At 39.9% G+C, this 13,876-nt stretch overlaps 1 protein-coding gene across 2 annotated transcripts in view; it reads right to left on the bottom strand.

The window, feature by feature from the left end:
- The window catches only part of LOC147316932 (netrin receptor UNC5D-like), a 310,246-nt gene that overhangs the window by 136,759 nt on the left and 159,611 nt on the right, over positions 1-13,876 (bottom strand). For both annotated transcript variants that reach the window (XM_086313478.1, XM_086313477.1), the window contains exons 3-4: positions 7,113-7,256; positions 4,018-4,121 (exon numbers count right to left, since the gene is read on the bottom strand). In XM_086313478.1, the coding sequence (XP_086169604.1) occupies positions 4,018-4,121; positions 7,113-7,256 (248 nt within the window). The remainder of the gene's footprint in view (positions 1-4,017; positions 4,122-7,112; positions 7,257-13,876) is intronic.

A 13,876-nucleotide genomic window follows, 5' to 3' on the forward strand; every position in this document is an offset into this window, starting at 1 on the left:
GCTGGAGAAATACCAAGGGCTCAGAGAAGAGCTCGAGAGGATGTGGAGGGTGAAGGTAACGGTGGTCCCTGTGGTAATCGGAGCACTAGGTGCGGTGACTCCCAAGCTAGGCGAGTGGCTCCAGCAGATCCCGGGAACAACATCGGAGATCTCTGTCCAGAAGAGCGCAGTCCTGGGAACAGCTAAGATACTGCGCAGGACCCTCAAGCTCCCAGGCCTCTGGTAGAGGACCCGAGCTTGAAGGATAAACCGCCCGCAGGGGCGTGCTGGGTGTTTGTTATATATATATATATATATATATATATATATATATATATATATATATATATATATATAGAGTATATACATTGGGTGAATGTGCAGTAGTAGCAGCGAGCAGGTAAATTCTGTACATTAATATGAATAGACATCTGACTATTTTACAGGATAGACAATATAAACATATTTAAAATTAAAGGAATTGAAATGTACATTGTGCCTTGGTTTAGTGTCTGGAAGAGTCCTGTCTCAGTCAATTATAGATGATGTGAGAGGGCAGGTGTGTGTGTTTAGGGCCCGGATGGCTTGGGGATAGAAGCTCCTCTTGAGTCTCTCTGTCCTTGCCCGGAAGATGCGGAACCTTCTACCAGATTGCAGAAGTTGGAACAGTTTGTTGCCAGGATGGGACGGGTCCTTCAGTATCTGCGCTGCTCTAGTCCGGCATCTCCTGGTGTAGGTGTCCTGAAGCGGGGGGAGAGCAATCCTGCAGCAGCGTTCTGCTGTACGGATCACTCTCTGGAGAGCTTTTTGGTCCTTCACACAGCTGTTCCCAAACCACCATGTCATGTTCTGTGTGAGGATGCTCTCCACAGCGCCTGTATAGAAAATCCTGAGGATCTTTGGAGAGACCCTGAACTTCCTCAGTTGTCGTAGGTGATACAGGCGCTGCCTAGCCTTTTTGGTCTGGACCTGAATATGGGCAGCCCATGTCAGGTCTGAGGAGATGTGGACACCAAGATACTTGAAGGACTGCACCCTCTCCACTGGAGCTCCATTGATGATAATGGGCTTGTAGTCTCTGTGCTGACTCCTTCTGAAGTCCACCACCAGCTCCTTGGTCTTGCTGACGTTCAGCTGGAGGTGATTGTCCTGGCACCATGATGCCAGATTCTTCACTTCATCCATGTAGGCCGTCTCATCGTTGTTGGAGATGGCACCCAACACCACTGTGTCGTCAGCAAACTTCACAATGGTGTTGGAGCCATGGGTGGCCACACAGTCTGAAGTGTAGAGGGAGTAGAGCAGTGGCGAGAGGACACATCCCTGAGGTGCTCCTGTGTTGATGGTGATGCTGTTGGAGAAGCACCTGCCCACCCTCGCCACCTGAGTTCTGCCAGTGAGGAAGTCCAACACCCATGCACACAGACGGCTGTTAAGTCCCAGATCCCTCAGCTTTGTGAACAGTCTGCAGGGCACTATTGTGTTAAACGCTGAACTGTAATCAACAAACAGCATTCGCACATAGTTACCCTGTTTCTTGTCCACATGGCTGAGAGTGGTGTGTAGGACGTGGGCGATGGCATCCTCTGTGGATCTTAGAGTAGCTCTGCTTGATACACAGTTCAAATAATCCTTTTTTATGATATACTGACACTTGGTGCAGTTCCCCTATTCATCCTCACCTTAAAACAAGCCTTTTCAACTCCATCCCAACTTCTTTTAAGGCAACTTTGTTCAGATTGGTTGCCCCTCATAAACAGAAGGTTCAGAAGAAAGAGTATGGGTGCGACTGTTGTGCTCGCATCTAGAGCACACCTGAGGTGACTATATCAGGGAAATCTGCTCTTACTGACATCATAAAGAGCCAAGATTAGAAAAAACATGTTCAGAGATGGAGCTCACTGGTATAACGGAACATATGACAAAAAATCCAAGAGAGCATATAGGTGTCCTTTAAAAACTTTATAACAATATTGTCTGACTGTTATCTGACCTAGACCTGATCCTGAGCTTCACCTGACTTGTTATCAGGGTCATCAAGTAACAGACATTAAAAGACAAACATCCAGTTACAGTTAAACCCTTATAATTAAGTGTTAGCAAAAAGATGACAGGGACTTGCACCATCTATCTAAATGTTCACATGCTCTTACTTTTACTGGCCACATTTATGTATACAAAGTCAGAAACTCAGAAAACAACAGAAATATGTTCTCAAATAACAATTTAATAATATGATGTATAAAATGCTAGAAAATAAAAGATTAAACAAATATAGTCTACTAGGTTATTGACTTTTATTGCAGTAATCAGCTTTAACCTGTCCAAAAAATGGAGGTTTCTGAAGACATGAATTTACTCCTTTACTCAAACATTGTAGCCAGAACACTGTATCATATACTGACAGATCTTAGAGGACCTGGAAACTTGTCAGCTGAAGCTGAGGACCACAAAACAGAACATGGTGGAAAAATATATGGGTCACAACAATAACTACTATGACTGATGGGCTGATTATTAAGCCAAGGCCTTGTATCTGTGATAAAAGCACCTGCTTAGAATAAAAAAAAGGTCTAACTAAATAAGTGGTTATGGTTTTGGTGGACATTTGGTGGAAACAAAACTGTAATTACACCACACCTACATAGCAAGGATCTGATGGCAGTCAGTGTGCTATCTAATTATAGCATAAATACAGATAATCAAATCTTATCAGAACACCTACGCGGTCGTGATGTGCTCTTGAGCTTAAACTCATAAAAAGTAATTAGCAGATATATATGTTTCACTTTGATTACTGTGTCAAGAAAGTTTAACGTGATGAAGAAATGCATAAGACATAAAGCCAAGTTGTTGCTGTGACCGCGTCTTGAGATTTTTTGCTGTCAGTAAAACATGTTGATAATCTGCATGCTGAAGTAAATGTAACAAATAATGTGGATCAGGAGTTTGTAATATGGATGAAATCCAATCTTTAGGAAACCTGAGGACATTCAACAACACAGGTAGATCACATATGATTAATTTTTCAAAGTTATGAAAAAAGATGATATACAGGTATGATATGAACTTACCCTTGAAAACCTGAATGTGTTCTTGGCCCTACTGGCAATTGCTCAGCTTTAGAAGGGATAAATGCTGTATGAGACTTACGTCCGCTAGAAACCAAACTATGTCGTTATTCATGACAAAGAAAGACAACACAGTTGGTACCAATATGACAGTTTTGTTTGAGAAAGACTCGAGCTATATGGAAAAGAAAGATTTACTTTTGTCTCTTGGAGTATGGTGCATATGTCTTCTTATGATTTACTAATGAAAGCTGCGGAAGATCAGAGGTCGCGATCATATCAAAGCCATAACTAATGAAGTTTCTCATGGTAATTGTGATATATGAGCCTCCCCAGGAACAGACTTTGAGGGAGAAAATGGGACACGATGTGCATGTAAATAAACTCAGCCCAGATAACAGACAAGTGAAAAATATCCACTGTTCTTTGTAAATAATTTCTTAGGTGCAGTGGTGCAATCCCTATCCTGAATATCCATATAGTAACCGCAAGGCACAATCAACCCTTTTATGAGCACGCAGTAGAAGCTGACAGATCAAACAATAGAACCCAGGAGGACAGGGAGCAACATCCCACTTCTGCATTTGAAGCCAGATGTTTCTGGTTTGCATGGCTAAGAGAACATGTGAAAGGCTGATGTGTAGATCTTATTGACAACATTGTGGATAGAGGTTTGGATTAAAAGCTATATTGTGAATCCTCTTCATCAGGAGGTGTCTAGCTGACTTTGAAGCCAGTGCCTTTGTGTCCAAATATTTATGTGCACTTATCACTAGTTTCTAAACACAACTATATCAATCTCTTAAAGGTCAGAGAAAGCGGAGCTGAAGGTAGAATCGACTTTCTGAGTGGCACAGAGCTACTCTCACAGAATAAGTATCCGCTCTGATGCGTATGTTTTCTGCTCAGTGGGAGTATAAGCTTCTTCTCTTTTGGGACAGGCGGAGCTGAGGAGCAGCGGACTTACCTCTGCAGCGGGCACTCCCTCCGGAGGACGACAGTGCAGAACGATCATCCCATTGATTGGGACCTCCTTCCCCTGGGGGTCCTGCTCAAAGTTTTTCCTCAGGTCTGTATGGGGAGATAAGAGGCTGCTGTCAGGTGTCAAGTGTCACGGTCAGCCTGGCCTCAATTCCCTTTAGCAGCTAACACGCAGGCTTGCCCCACCGGCTCTGCACACCACGACCTTCAAAATCCAATGTAGCCTGTATACGATAGAGAGGATCCAATGGCCCTGTGCTGGGTAATCTGTTAACAAGGTGGTTTGAAGGATATGCTGGATGGATGAAGTGAGCAGGATTGCTATGATCATCCTGGGCACTCATGTGCATACAATAGTGACAGATCCTATTCGGCCCATTTTCCAAACTGCCTTTGATAGCTTATTGCGCTGCAGCTATTCACTGAAAACCAGTTAAAACATAAAGCAGGAATGTGCCTTTGAAATTTTCACTTCAGTTATGAATGGGTTTTTATGAACCCTTGGGATCACAAGAGGTTGCTTGCATGTAAAAGATCCACATACAGGAGGGAAGGTGTTGAGCCTGCAGTCAAAACCTCAGTTCAGCTGGCAGCTACACTCAGTGTAAAATGACTGCAAACACAGTGACACCCAAATCTCAGTAGATAAAGAGCTCGACAGTTACTGTCATTCACCAAACATATGCTTTTTTCTCTCAAAGGACAAAAGAAATATGTTGCTTTCTTACTGTATTTAATTTATTTTGACTTTCGCTTGGCTTACAAATTCTGTAACCTCTAACTAGAGGTTACTGACATGCAGCAGTATTGGTCTCAGACAGGAGTGGTTGAAAGTAGCTGATTGTGTCTAACTTGAGAGCATTTTGTTGGGAATTGATTATTTCATTGCTAAAAAATCTAATTCAAGATAAAATCAGCTTGTTGCGCTCGCACAGTTTGGTCCAAGGAGAGGGCTCTGTTGTCTGTACACTCCGCTCTCTTTGGGGACAGACACTGTAAATCATTTGCCAGATAGTTTTGTTAATTTGTTATATGGCATTATTTAAATACAACTGGTCGCTACAACTTTGAAGTTGGAGTGTGCAACATTTTCTTCAGAGACTGCTTTAGATAAAGTAAGCAAATGGACCAAAGGTTAAAAAAACTTGAATAAAACATGAGACACACAAATATTTTGTTATAACATGGTCATGTTATTATAATGCTGTATTAACTAGTATTTTTTTAAAAATATATAGACCCTTGGAGTACATGCCTGCATAAATAAATCAATGTCAGAGTCACTTTACATACAGCAAACTTTGACCTGAGTTGGGCCAGACTGGTGAAACTCTCCTTTAACTACACAGTGAATCTCTGAAATGTCTTACTATAAGATAAGGAAGTACATTTTCAGCAGAACCTCTCAGTATTTCTGTGTTTCTATGCTTTTTAACCAGTGTTAACAAAAAAATAGATCACTTTTGATTGAAGGTTATAATTTTGTTTGCTAACATAATGGGCCACTAAGCTAGCATCCTCTTTCTTTGAAAAAGGAGCCCTTATTACCCACAGAGCAATTCAGCTACTACTGTTCTAATTAGTCTCAAAAACCAGGACAAAGCAGAGTGTGGTTTGTCAGTTTCTCAGTGAAGCCCACTCCTTGTTTGTCCCTTCTCATTTACAAATACCAACATTAAAAGCACTCAGCTTGAAGCTTCATAACTTGGACTGTGAGTGCCATTATGCTTGTTCTGAATACAGCCCACGATTCCATCAGAAGTTCACGTTATCCTGGCATTACCTCTACCAGCATAGCAGTGTCAAGTAGACATGAACCTTGCCAAATACATGTCTTTTTCACTCCACACCTTCAGATTTGAGCTCTAAAAATTGAAAACAGTATTGGTTGCTGGACACCAGTAGCTGTAAATAAAAAAAAGCGTCCCACTTGGTTAGACAATATTATTTTGTGGGAATTAATTATTCATTTGATAAAAAGTTTTTGCTGCCATGGTCACAGATTTTGGTCCAATGAAACAGGGTTGTTGTCCTTTGTTGGGAACAGATGCTGTAAATCATATGTCAGAGAGGTCTGAGTGGTCATTTGATGTCATTATAAAGCTATCACACAGACCTATGTGGGGAAAAATCACTTTTCCAGTACCCGAGAGCTAGTCATACTATAATTCAATGTGCTTGAGGATTTTATGTCATCTCTCTTTTATCCGTTGATCTATTAGTGACAAAGAAACAGCTGGATGTCTGTGCAGGTTCAAGCCTTTACATTTCTCAGCTGAACTTGTGCAGTGTAGTTTGTATATTTGTAAACTTTGTTTTAGTCCATGGGTCTTACATGCAGCTCATTACAAGAGCCATTTAAAGAGTTCTCCATTGATTTAGCTTTACATATCTTTTTCCCTACAATACCCAGAAACCCTGGGTACCACTGGCAGTTTGCTCAGAGGTTTCATTGTGTCAAGGTAGTAGCAGCTAATATATCCTTATCCTCTAGCCTCAAGCAGAGATGAGCCCCAGTAAATCCCCTTTCTTCTAACTCCACACCCCCAGATTATTTTTCATTTTCAATCTTGCAGTCTTCTCCCACAAACAATGCTGACACAAGTATCATCGCATTTATCAAACTTCACATGGCTCCCTTTGGAGACAGAAAAGCCTTTATGCTCCTTTTCCACATATGCACTAGCACTCCCCAGCACACACTTTGATGTGTAAATTGGAGGAGATGCCCTCAAAATAAAAGTATAAATCATATTTATGGACCAAATGTGGTGACATCTATAGCATCATGAAGTACCCTGCAGTATAGGAAAAGGACTGATTTTGAGATAAAATGGAAGAGTCATATATGCATGATTGGTTATCATCTATAGTTCTTTTGTGTTTAATGAACATCTTCTCTAAAATATGTTGTATGTTTATTCAATCATTTCATTCAATCTTGCAATCAAGATTGCAAGCCAAAACTAAAGTCACAAGTTTGCTGTTAAAACTTTGAGTCTTTATACCATTTCTCTTTTACATAAACTTGAAAATTCATGCCCTAAATTTTCACATCTTAGGGGAGAGTTGCAAACTCACAAGCGATGCGAACAGTAGCCTTTCGACTCTTGGATGTGCCCAAGTGGCTCCAGGCAACACAGAGACACCAGTAGTCCTCGGGGCCATGGAAATCTTCCACCTGCTGGCGTGACACGTTGATCATCACTTCACGCACCTTCAGTCCTGGATCAACAGAGAAGGTAAGAGAGTTAGCAACTCCGTGTGCCTATGTGTAGTGTTGCACACCTTAGATTAGATTAGATTCAATTAGAGTTTTGCTACCCTGCATTTGGGACCACTGAAAAACACCTAAATTGCTGTGCTGAATCAAGTTAAGTTTAATTATTTTCTAAAATTATTAAGACGTTTCTGCCAGTTGTTTGAATCTGTGGCATTTGTTACGAGAAGATGTGCCATATGTGCAATATATTTGTTACTTCTAACATGACATAAATCTAAAACAAAGGAACAGCTCAGGGAGTCACTGTACTATTAATAAGACCATAATGTGAACAGGTAAAACTGGACTTGATCCTTTTATGCACTGTACAGTTCCAAAAGCAAATACTTTTTCAGTTGCACTTCCTTGATCTACAAATTGTTGCAATTTATGTTGCAGGGAACTTGAAAGTATTTTTAGTGAATTCAGAAAAAATTCAAAATAAATATAAATAATAAATATTCAGTGACCAATAACTGCCCTTCGTTCCCTTCAATAACTGTGCCTTATTATCCCTAATAAGGCACTTAGATCTTCCAATCAAATGCTCCTGACGCAACCGAGGTCTCGTCTGAAGTCCAGAGGTGATCGGGCCTTTGCTGTCATAGCTCCCAGACTCTGGAATAACCTCCCTCCTTATATTCGTTCCTCCGAGTCCATCCAGTCTTTTAAATTGCGTCTTAAAACTTATTATTTTACTCTGGCTTTTGATCCAAACTAGTATGTTATTTCATGGCCTGCCCTCCTTTTAACTGTTTCTTTTTTTTATTCTGTCTTATGCTATTGCTCTGACCGACTGTGAAGCACTTTGGTCAACTTTGTTGTATTTTATGTGCTATAGAAATACCTTTTGATACTTTTTTTATTTTTATTTTACCACAATCCTTCCATCCATGAAGTCTCTTCTTCTTCTTTTTCTGAATTAGTAAGCACAGCTTTCCATGCTGTTCAAAGAGCAGTATTCTCTAACTGTTTCTTTCAGATTTGGAAATGTCCTGGAAGGTGTAGTAAAAAAGAAGCCAAGTCAGTCATCTTTGATGTCCTTTCTGGCTGGCTGCGCATTTTTAGTCCTTAAATACATAAGCTTAAGTTTAACCTCCAGTTCATGGACTGGGAATGGGAAATGATAAGAATTTAGAGATTCCAATTGCATTATCTGTATTGCTTATCAATTTGATTAATTATCAATTCTTATTGGGTTCCCACTGGTGCAACTATGAGAGTCACCACCATCTCCAAGCAGCATATCAAATACATTACATTCATGCAAATTAATTAGATGCTGTGTGGTCAAATCTCACACACTAACACAAATTCCTGTCCTAATGAGGACACACATATGATCTTTCTCTCAGTATTTAGGTAGGAACATAAAGCCAACAACACACACCGAAAGATAAAAACCAGCACAAAGAGACTTCAAAGTGATCTCAACAGTCATTCTGCTGTAGAACTGTGAACAGGTAGAAACAGAGGCTGCAGCCTGACTGCTCATCCATTAGTTTCCTGTTGTGCTTCAGGGTCTGGTTGCTGGGGTGGGGTCAGCATTCACTCAGATTTAATGTCACTATGAGATCTTGGCTAACTTAGCATTAGCATGTTGTCTGTACAGGTGCTTGTAAAAAGTCGAAGTTGACTTAGCAGTATAATGTAGTTGTTTCTGTCCTGAATGCAGTTTGCACTTTACCATCGTCCTCTCTTCCTTTTCTGCAATAAAAATAAAACATCCATATCCATGCTGTAGAATGTGCAACTATTTTTCTCCTCCAGCATACAAACTGAAATCAGCTGATTGTGTCAGTGCAAGTAAGTGGGATAAACTGGATCAGGAACAAAGACGACTAACAATTCCACGGAAGTAGACTACTGGGAACTGGTTCTCTACAAAAACTGGTTCTTGATTCCTGTACTACCACTTAAGGAAAAAATCTTCTAACTGGCAGCAGGTATAGAAGTTGATCTCTAATACAATCCAAAAAGTTCCATATCGATCGATCGATCGATATTGCGGGAAATATAATTATTACATATTTCACATATAAAGCACTGCTGCACTTTGATTGTAAGACTGACATTCAACATGTAGTGAATGAAATAGTTTTTTTTTTTTCAAATTAAGTCAAATATAGATGAAAAAGATGAGCACATACTTGAATAAGTGTAGCATACTTATAGCAAGATATTAGATGAGAGGAAGAAGCAGAAGAACAGAGACAACTTTTGTGTGTGTACGTGAGAGAAGGGAGTGGGTGAGAGAATAAAAAGTCAGAAGAAATTGATTTAAAAACAAACAACTTTATTCAGTCTCACAGATATCGAAAGCCTCCAATGACAAGGACAGTCACTGAGTGCAAATGAAGCTGGTGTGCAATATTTCAAGTAAGTGCTTCAAAGTACAGACGTAGCACTAAAGAACAACAGAGCTAGACATAGCAAAATGGATCGGACAGGATTGCCTCTTCGAACGATTTAAGATGAAGACTTTGTTCTAGTGATGGAGAACGTACATAGGAGACTGACTGTTCCAAGGCAAAAAAATTGATAGGCAAACATCATGAAGATACAAAACAATTTTAAAAGACTGCAACTGGAGAGCCCTATTGGTATTGACTTCTGGAAATAAAATAAAACACTGACAGCTTCACTTTTTACAAAGTAGTGCAGGCTACTTTTTATAAACCCAAACACACACTTGAATAAGTAGCCTGTAATCAGTTGGCAAAAATGGCTGTTCATAAACAACAAAAGATGAAAAATGAATAGTAAATACATATTTATTGTTCTTGTAAGCTACATATTTTATGTTTAAAGCCAAGTAATCAGTTACAAGTACCATCGTAATACCTGTTTGATGAATACTTGATCACAGACACACACGCTCCACTAATTATTGCTGCATAGACACTGATAATCCTGGTCCCATAGGGAGTTTATATAGCAAGTTTTATCCAGATTGATTAACACATCTTGGAGGAGTTATAGAGTCTTTACTTTACCATATAAAGTGCTTTTAGGCAAGTGTCGTCGTGTAAATAAGACTGCAATTAAACTGAATTGAAGTGAACTTCAACTTCACAATATAAATCATTCAACTACTCTACTTCCTGGTTTTAGCTGTTTTAGGGGATCTCACTTGAGGACAGCTTAATAAAGAAACTGTGACTGGTCCACAGTGTTATTGTTTTCTTTTGTCACTCTTGAGGGAGAGCTAATTTTTAAGTCCACTCTCGAATTACACTGTAGACTAGCAAATAGTATTTTAACTTTATTTTTGTATTAAATAATTAGAATTTTTTAACTAATCAACATAGATCAATGCGTTATTTAGAATTACTGATGCTGCATCAATTATTTAAATACTTTTTTCATAAATACAGGTATCTGGTGACCATGTAATTTTTCTTTTCATGCAGTAATGACATTGATACCTTTGCAGTATGTTTAATTCACTAATACCAGAATCAGAATGTCTTTACTGCCAATTAGAGATTTAGAAAAAAAAAAATCCAAATTAGTTTTCTCCTTCAATTACTAATGCCAACAAAATTATTAATGCAAGTGTTTAACTTTCTGTAATCAGCATAAAAGTGTGTTAGAGTTCCACTTCGGCTGGAAAGAATGCAGAATATGCGAGCTTCAATAAACAAAGCTCATCTAATTGTTAGTCTTCTTTTAAAAATGTAGTGCGATATTCTTACTTCTTTATATTATATTGTTTAATTTCATTTTAAGATAAATATTGTGGGATCTGTGTCTGCACTACTGGTGAAACTTCAATACAACATAACTGGACTGTCCTCACTCAGAAAACGGCATGATACAAGATGTTATCATGATCTATAGCTACGTTTTAAAGTTAAGGAATCTCTGACATGCAAACACATGTAAAATGTCAGTCCTCTGGGATCTTAGAGAAAGGAGCTTTTCTTAAATCGAATCAATTAGAAGTGAGAATAATTGCAAAACCAGAGATAAAGTAAAATTTCAAACTGGTCCCACTCAAAGGGAAACTCTTGGTTCCTTTTTAGGTGGACTTGCACTATTCATAACACCAGGTTAATTTACTCTAGGAGTACATAATGTATTTGGAGATTATAGAGACATGCATACATAATGCATGAGACTTCACCTAAACCCTTTAGATTTTAATCCAATGAATCAGAAATGAAAGATGGGCTGCAAAGTGACCCACAGACGTGCAGCAATTGTGGGCGGGCTAACACAAGGTTAAATAGTGTGCCCTGTGTGGCTTCATAGAAATGTATCAGCTAAACTATCAGCTGATGTGGGCTGGCACTGAGATCAGTTGATCTGCTGGGATTGCAGCAGAGCTTGACTTTGGGGCCTGCCTGAACTTGTGGGTCAACTGGCATTGCCTTTCCTACATCCATTCTGATGCCCAAAATGAACCTTCAGAACTTGGGTTTTGATATGATTTCATGAGAGTACCAGTATTAGCAGTGTTCAGGTCTAAATGAAGCATTTATAGGCTGGAAATAGGCCTCTGTTTAGGTCATGTGCTAAGCTGCAGTTAAAAGGGAAAGCCCTGTATGCTAAATAAGCATCTTTAAGAATCTGTAATCGATATCTCGATATGTCTAAAGGCTTGTGTCAGTGATCAATGGGTTTTACGGGATTAGTTATGCACAAGTTCTTAGGAAGGACTGACACACTTCCTAAATCAGTGCTTTCTGCTTCTCTATGCTAGCATCACTAAGGAAATTGGCAGAAACACAGAGCCCCGGGCAACCATGCAGTATGTTTCTAGTTCTGAATGGAAAGCTAAATCATCTATAGAAGAATTAGCATTAATAATCTGAACTACACGTAACGATGTATAGAGGCTTCCTGTGCAAGTGACACCACGATAATATACTACATTATATAACACAAAAACCCAATGTGACCACAGCAAACTGCACAATGCTCTTATTATTTTGAATGCATAAAAGAATGTGAGGAAAAAAAAATCCAGTCTACTTGAAAATCCTCTTAGGCAACAAGCTGCAAGCCCCCAGTTGTTTGCCATCCTCTCATATGGCTTCAAATGGGTATACAGCACCCATATTTAATGTGAGTCATCGGCTTAGGGCCTGTCACATGTGTTTTCTCAGAGCCTTTTGGAGCCTCCGGGCCTTATACCCACCACTGGATTAAAGAGCCAAATATGCAATGTGCTGGGAACTGCAAGAGACCAAAAGCCTGCCCTGACTCTTATGCCTCCAATCTCTCTGATGAATTACATTTTAATCTGACATGCTCTTACTAAAGTCAAACAGCTTCATACTGAGGCTGCACAGCTTGCGACGCACTGAGCAGACTTCTGAATGAATACCAATCAAACCCGAATGAATGGCATTGGGGCAACGGCGATGACTCCATGCTGGTGTTTGGGGTAAAATTAAGAAATGGAGAACATTTCATGGCGGGTGGTCTCCACTTTGCTGGATACAAATGACAACAACAGCAGAAAAAGTGATCTTCTTTCTCTTTGTGAAACTCACAAGTCTTGAAACGCTGATACAAATTAGGCAGTTTGTCACAATATGGTGCAATCGGTGCAATTTTGGTAACTGTGGTAGTTAAGATTGACAGGCCGTGAGTTGGTGTCTTTTTTGGGGGGTGGGGGTGGGGGTTGAGAACGCAATAAACAAAGAAGAAACTCTATGGTTGGTGCTTCCCATTTGCCGTCCCTGTAGAGAGTGAGACACAGGCATAATTCATAATTTCTTGAGCACAGGCAGAGAGCTGTCAAGTGACAGCATCTGTGTGGGAAGAGAGACAGCAAAGCAAATAATAACTAATGACTTTCTGCGATGCCCTAAAAAATTTGAGGCTGAGTTTAACAGAAGTGGAAGAGCAAGCAAGACTGATTGTGTGAGAGACAGTGAGCGAGAACGAGAGAGAGAAAGTGGCCGTAAGCTTTTTTGACAAAGCAACACATTTACTGGAGTCCAAAGCGACATCGACAGGTGGTTTACTGGAGAGAAGGGAACGACTGCCGCCATTGTGTCATCTGTCAACCCTATTTGTTTATAGGCAGAACACTGTTGACAGGCCTCATTAGAGTAAACCACTTGATCAGCTCTCCTCCCCAATCCTCTTCTCACTCTTTTGCAGTTTTCCGAGTCACTTGATAAATCCATCCAAAACAGCTGAATCACTCAGAGAAAGATGGGCAAAGCAGCTGGAATGAGAGCAATATTTCCCCGTTCTGAGGTCCAGTGCAAGTGAGATTGTCGCTGTGGTAGCTCTGCCTTAGTCTAGCTTATTAAAATGGATTTCAATGACAAGAACTTCATTAAAATGGTGCATTGCGATCATTTTATTTAAAAAAAAATCTGCTTTAAGAGAGTCCAGCAAAAAACCTTTTTCATCTTTTACTCCATCCACACACTGCCTCTGGTTCTTTTCTGATAACCATACAGTAAAGGCAAAATAGGAATGGGCTGCTGTCCCATAGATCAATATTAGACTTTTGTGAAAATGGCCATATCTGCTCAATGTAGTGGCAAAGCCAAAACACTGGTCCACTGCTCAGGAGAGGGAAAAGTCAGCTCAGGATTAGACTTTAGTAGCCTCA

The sequence above is a fragment of the Aulonocara sp. 'chitande type north' Nkhata Bay genome, linkage group LG12 (genome assembly GCF_057382095.1).
Source record: "Aulonocara sp. 'chitande type north' Nkhata Bay isolate Kocher_YH1m ecotype deep benthic linkage group LG12, A_spYH_male_GT1.1, whole genome shotgun sequence".
Classification (NCBI taxonomy): Eukaryota; Metazoa; Chordata; class Actinopteri; order Cichliformes; family Cichlidae; genus Aulonocara; species Aulonocara sp. 'chitande type north' Nkhata Bay.